At 38.0% G+C, this 6,871-nt stretch overlaps 1 protein-coding gene across 2 annotated transcripts; it reads right to left on the bottom strand.

The window, feature by feature from the left end:
• Positions 1-3,727: 3,727 nt before the first annotated feature.
• Positions 3,728-5,791, bottom strand: LOC111795722 (probable F-box protein At2g36090). Of its 2 annotated transcripts, none has more exons than XM_023678286.1 (2): positions 5,609-5,791; positions 3,728-5,470 (listed from the first exon to the last, which is right to left on the bottom strand). In XM_023678286.1, the coding sequence occupies exon 2, from the start codon at positions 4,838-4,840 to the stop codon at positions 3,803-3,805; it is 1,038 nt and encodes a 345-aa protein (XP_023534054.1). In that variant the 5' UTR covers positions 4,841-5,470; positions 5,609-5,791; the 3' UTR covers positions 3,728-3,802. The 2 variants fall into 2 exon arrangements, with proteins under 2 accessions (XP_023534054.1, XP_023534053.1); XM_023678285.1 differs by having other exon boundaries at positions 5,699-5,791.
• Positions 5,792-6,871: the final 1,080 nt, after the last annotated feature.

Genomic DNA, 6,871 nt, shown 5'->3' with positions numbered 1-6,871 from the left:
TCGCTAACAAATATTGTCCGCTTTGGCACGTTACGTATGTCACACCGTGTCTATTAGGGAGAAATTTCCACATTTTTATAGAAATGCTCTCCGTTCTCCTCTCAAACTGATGTGGGATATCGCAATCCACCTTTTTTAGAGCCCAGCGTCCTCACTAGCACATCACTCAGTGTCTGATTCTGATACTATTTGTAATAGCTCAAACTCACCGCTAGTAGATATTGTCCGCTTTGGCACGTTACGTATCGTTGTCAGCCTCACAACTTTAAAACGCGTCTACTAAGAAGATGTTTTCTTACTCCTATCAGGAATGTTTCATTTTTTTCTCTCCAACTGATGTAAGATCTCACAATCCACTCATTTTGGGGTCAGCGTCTTCACTGGAACACCGCTCAGTATCAAGATTTGATACTAGCAGATATTATCCGATTTGACACGTTACGTATAGCCAATTTCACGCAAACTCAATTTAATTCTTTATTAAGTAATGGTAATGGTAATGAATGATTAGATAATAATACAATAGAATCAAATGATTGATATCATCTCTTATTATTATATAAATAAAAGACCCCAACCGCAAGCTCATGGGTTATTATATTCATTTAATTCAATTTTATATGTTGTCCCAACCATTATTTTACCACTTAATCCAAGATCTAAAAGCATGATTAAAGACTCATATTATCATCTTTATTTAATTCAATTTATAACGCTCGATTAAGAAAATAGTACGTGAATTAATCGACATCACGTCCAAATAAGAGTGATATTGATGATATGATAATGACTAAATACACGTTCTTCCTCGGTGACTAAACAGTACATACTCGTAATCTTTCGATTTTTTTTTTTTTTAGAAAACATACGAGTAAGACAAGACATGATCAAACAACTCGTATTAGTTTATGGTGATAATCTTTATGTTGTAAATTGTCGTGAGATGAATTGTCATAATTCTCATTTATTTTGGTTATAGTGATTGACTACCACCATGGATGTAGGAGAATTTATTCTCTCCAAACCACATAAATTTTTGTGTCTGTTTGTTTAATTTATGTTTATGGGTGTGTGAGTGCAATCGATCTTGTTGTAGCCAAACATTTTGGTTGTGGCATTCCACTACAACAAGTGGTATCAAAGCATTGAAGGTTGTAGATTTACGGCAGAACAAGTAGTATTAAAGTATTGAAGGTCTTGACATTACGACGCGCAACAAGTGATATCAGACCATTGAAGGTTGTAGATTTACGGCAGAACAAGTAGTATTAGAGTATTGAAAGTCATGACATTACGACGCACAACAAGTGATATCAGACTATTGAAAGTTGTAGATTTACGACACAACAAGTAGTATTAGAGCATTGAAGGTCGTGACAATACGACGCACAACAAGTGATAACAGACCATTGAAGGTCGTGACATTACGACGCACAACAAATGATATCAGATTATTGAAGGTTGTAGCATTACGATGCGGGTGCGGATGGGCGAGGGCCCATGTTGGTATTATGATGGCTGTATTTGCAACACTGAGACAGAAAACCCCATAAGAAAACACCCAAATCTTGCTTGGACTTAGCACACACACCATTGAGGCCCCTCCATTTCCCCCCACTTTCTCTCTTTTGTTCCTTTCCTCACAGCACATCATGTTACTCAACTCTCCCACACTTCCAATCACTCCACCCCCACATCACTCCAAATTCCCTTTTTTTTCAGCATCAAAATCCATTCGGGTACGATAAGGTAACTAAAACGTAAAAATTTGACGTCTCGGGGTCGTATATATTAGCCACACAATTCTATCGAATGCCTTTTTGCATCGGGAGGAAGAGTTTCATTTTAGGGTAGCTAGGTAGAAGCAAATTGGATTGAAAGAGAAAACACAACAAAAAAGGATCGAATCAATTCGTTACATCGTGAATCGAAGAATGAATGAATGAATGAAAAGACGGGTTGATGGACAGTAGCATAAACCAAAAACGTACAGACATATAGAAAGCTGATGAAGTTGAGAGATTCCACTGAGTTTTAGCCACAATTTTCATGGATGGATGTGAAACTTCCAACATCTTTTTGTAGCTAATCTCGTTGTTGGTTCTTTGTTGGTGTCTTTTCCTTCCCCACCTCCCATAATCTCTTGACTTTCGGTTCTCATACACGATCGCGTGTGTCGCATAAAAATTTTGAACAAAAAAAACATGTCTTTTCATTTTAACTATTTCATCGTAGCTGACTTTATTTCTTATTATACAAGAATCGAGGTCGTAAATTCTATACACAATAAACCCATTTGGAGTTTTTAATTGCCCGAACCCATCCAACCAAATGCCTCCAAAACTGAAGTTGTTGATTGAATTGAATTGAATTGAATTGGGTGAAGCATCTCATGCCTTTGAGTCTAATGAGTCAGATTTAAAAGGGTCATTTCATGTTCAATTGGACCACAACTCAAGACTTCAATACATCGGGTTTTGTGCTAGTGAGAACGTTGGGCTCCAAAATGGATGATTGTGAGATCCCACATCGATTAGAGATGTGAATAACATCGATTGGAGAGGGAAATGAGCGCTAGCGAGGACGGTGAGCCTCGGAGAGAGTAAATTGTGAGATCATACATCTAAAGGAGGAGAAAAAGTATTGTTTACAAGGGTGTGAAAAAACATAGTTTTAAAAGCTTCGAGGAAAAACTTAAAATATGACAATATCTGCTACCAACAGTGGTCTAGCACGGTTACATTAACACCAAACAGCTCCGATATTGGTCCATTCATCACATACGGACTATAAGTAGGGGCAATATTGGAATTTGGCTCCTTATTAAAAAATTTAATCTTTATTTATTTTTTATTTTTTAAAGATTTTATTATGTTGAAAAATTGATAGACAGATATTCTTAGGGATGTAGTAAGCAAAAAAAGACAAAATAAAGGGTAAAAAGGTACAAAAGAAAATTGGTATTTTCTCATTTTTATTTATTTATATTTTATTTTACTTTATTCTGTAATTAAAATTTTGATAAATAATAATATTATAGGTACTTTTAAAAGCTATCCTTCATCCTTCCTTTGACCCTATTATTATTTTTTCTTTCTTTCTTTCCCCTTTAATTATTAATGCTTATCTTTAATTCAAATTTAATGCTCTCATTTTCATCCTATCTAATTTTGTATTTAATAATCATACATTATATCCAACTTCCTCTTTTTTTTAATTAATTTTAAAGATATCAAAATTATTTTATTCATATATATATATATCCCGATAAGATAACCGACACACGGGTCAGTTCCTAACGATTGTGTTCGAGTAAGCTAAGATGGGCAATATGTCCTGAGACATGGGACGACATCACGATGTATGGGTCGTGTTGTTGGAAACCAAGATGATAATTAGATGCGATATTGTTGTGTCACACACAATTGAAATCCGAGTATTGATGCGTAAGTAGAGGCAAACAATTCTTAATTGTTGGTACCAAAAATAAAATAGCGGATTCAATAGCCCGAGCTGCAACAAGGACTTGGTGTCATTGTGTTAACAAACAAATGGGTCGAGACTCCATAAGTTCAAGAACTTGAGAACGAAATAAAAGACGGGGGACTCAACCGTCTTCGGAATATATATATATATATATATATATAATTTATATTTAAATAATAATTGTACAGGCCTGCCTTTGATTTGGGCTTCTCCTGCTTCGGCCCAAACCATTGAATTTGAATATTATTAAGAATATATGTTTGGAATAAAATAATGAAGGATTAGGGTTTAATTAGGGAGATTAATCATGATTAATTCAAGTTGATGTGAAGAAGAAGAAGAAGAAGATGAAGGTGCAGAAAGACAGAAAAATGGCGATTCCGGTGAGAACACAGAGCATATCCAAAGCATTCTCGATTCTGTCTTTCCGGCCTTTCCTCTTCCTCTTCAGCTCCTCGTATTCTCCGAACCTCAATTTCGCTTCCCCTTTCTGTTCTTTAATTCTCTTCCCCCTTTCCATGGCTTCACCCAGAATCCCGGAGCTCTGCTTCCCGTTCAAATGCTTCCCTTCCATGTCCAAAATCTGCATACTCACCTCTCTAACGCTCATTTCCATCCCATCCTCTTCTTTCTCGCCGCAAATCACCACCACCGAGCACTGTACCATCTCCGTTCTCGACCCCGCCCTCCCGTCGCCGCCCATCATCGTCGTGTATTGTACTTGTATCTCGCCGGATAACCAGTGTCGCCGGACGTTCACTGCCTGCCTACTCGAGACGTTTGCTGCTCTGTTCTTAATTGGGTCGATTACAATCCAACTCGCCGTTAGATTTTGCTCTAGATTAGCTACCCAATCTTCGCGTTTCTCTCGGCGGCGAATCGGCAACGGAATTGAGTCTTTTGGGTCGATTACGTCGACGCGAAATGGGGAGTAGAGGAACCAATTCGTGTTGGTATCGGTGGAGTGGACTTTGGAGAAGAGGGGTTTGTCCTTGTAATGAATGTCCACGGCGGAGATCAATTCGGAGGAAGGGGAACGGTCGAGATCGCAACGAAGCGACCGGCAATCGAGCAGGGGAAATACGTCGGAGAAGAAGGACCGGTGTTCGGAAGGGAAGGCGGAGATGGCTTGCTGGATTAGGGGATGAGTGGTTGAGGGCCAGGTGGCAGAGCAAATTTGACGCCAGAGTTGGTCCTCGGCGGAGAGGTGGCGGAAGCGGGAAGAGGCAGAGGCGGCGGAGGCCAGAGCAGGGCCGTCGAGGCGGGTGAGAATATGAGTCTGGAGGATTTCGGAGTGGAGGGCGGCAATGGTGGAGGGGAGATGATGAGAAGAAGAAGAAGAAGAAGAAGGCATGATTTTGACTTTCGGCCTAAGACGGAGCCTTTTGGGATAAAAAGGGGAGAAGGTTTGAGAGATTTTATAGGACAAAAGTACATTATTATTAAGAAATGGTCAACTTTAGGGGTTGAATTGCAATTTGAGAAAACTTTTGGATGATTTTGAAAATAAAAAAGGGTAACGAAGGGCTATGGTTTGTTCAGGAGGGGAGTCCTTAAAAGATATTTATAAGTTAGGAACCCACATCCATTCTTTATCTCTTCTTCAAAATATCTTTGCCTCTCTCTTTCCATCCATTTCCAGGGTTAAACTACCGACTTGATTCTGGTCAAATTTAAGGTTAAATTTCTTAAAACGAGGTTGAAATCCTAATCTGTAAGCCTAGTCGATCCTATAACGATGTCCAACAATGACCAGAATTTGAGTTTAATTGTAGTGTTTTACTTACCACACAACCTTATTTCACAAAAGATATGCTCTAGTAAAAGAAGGAAAGAAAATGAGAAATGAGATTATACCCGACTACTTGAAATTGTAAACGATAAGCACCTGAACCTGTCGGTAAAGCTGCTTTGGTTCTAAACCTTCTCTAATCCTTTGAAGAGAAGTCTGCAGTATAAAAGGCAAAACCCAAACAACTCGAACCTGCAAATAGAAGAATGATTGATCAAAACTCATTCAGTTAAAAGACTTACGCAACACATACGTGTGATTAAGTAAGTTAAGTGAAGATAATGTATAAAGGACTTTAATTCCTAACCAAATCAAACTTTTGGTCTAAACCTCATAAAGTAGTTGCCAATTTTGTCAACTTGTGTATGCCCAAATTCTAAGATTATACTCGGGCTACTTGAAGTTGTAAACGATAAGCACCTGAACCTGTCGGTGAAGCTGCTTTGCTTCTAAACCTTCTCTAATCCTTTGAAGAGAAGTCCGCAGTATAGAAGACAAAAACCAAACAATTCAGACCTGCAAATAGAAGAATGATCGATAAAAACTCGTTCAATTAAAGACNGACCAATAGGGAGAGATGTTTTGATTTGCTAAGATCAACTAGCTGGTCATCCGCGATAAGAGAAAGTTAATAGAGCTTGTCCATCACAACACGTGCAACGTCCTTCCCCACTAACGTTTGGAAAAAAACACTTTTTATTGTTCCTTTTCCCAACTCTCTTGAAACATTCATTCCTTGTAATCAAAATCCTACATCTAATCACTGTAGCTTTAACAACCTTGTTGAACAAATGCAGTGACACGACTTGTGTAGCAAGAAATTTTCTGCTGTGGAACATGTCAACGCTCATCCTATGGGTTCACAGTAGGATATTCTTGATTCAAAGTGAACTTTGGCAACATGTCAACACACAGTCTATGGGTTCACAGTAGGATATTCTTGATTCAAAGTGAACTTTGGGGTTGTTCCGACATAGGATTACTCAAATCCAAACATACGTAACTTTGAAGTTTCAATGATTGAGCTACTAAAAAATAAAAAATAAAAAAAAAATCAAATTAAGCGTGATTTGCTTGGAGCAATACTATGTTGGGTGACCTTTTTGATAATTTACTAGAAAGCATGAGAGTATGAACAAAGCATAATAAAAAGACTCTATTGGTTTATGATGATAGTCAAGGTTGTCAAGTATCGAATCCAGACTCTAGATCTTAACCCTAATCTTGAATATGGAGCGTTATATCAAAAGCAAGGAGTGTAACAGCCGAAAGGACTTCTCCCTAACACTCCCATCCTAAAATGGTATTCTGCTTACTAAGCAGGTCACATCAACCTACATTATTAGAATACAACGGACCTAACTAAAAAAATGTGATTTTTCAAGTTGCCAGAATTCCTGTCCCATTAACCACGCAATTCTTTCACCTATGCTCTAGTAGCTAATATGTGGACCAAGTACAAGCTTAACAATTAAGAAGTTCCACATAAAAATACACGTTTAACTTGAAATTTATCTCGGCATAGCCATAGGTTTTGGCACTTGGATAATCACCAGTCATATCAGTAAGTGGATAGGTATTGACATGACTCAT

Source organism: Cucurbita pepo, chromosome LG05, assembly GCF_002806865.2.
Source record: "Cucurbita pepo subsp. pepo cultivar mu-cu-16 chromosome LG05, ASM280686v2, whole genome shotgun sequence".
Lineage (NCBI taxonomy): Eukaryota > Viridiplantae > Streptophyta > Magnoliopsida > Cucurbitales > Cucurbitaceae > Cucurbita > Cucurbita pepo.
Note: the sequence above shows the minus strand (reverse complement) of the source record. Positions and strands in the feature narration are given on the sequence as shown.

Bases quoted from the DNA above. Each gene is read 5' to 3' on its own strand.
- LOC111795722 (XM_023678286.1), bottom strand. From the start codon at position 4,840: ATGCCTTCTTCTTCTTCTTCTTCTTCTCATCATCTCCCCTCCACCATT.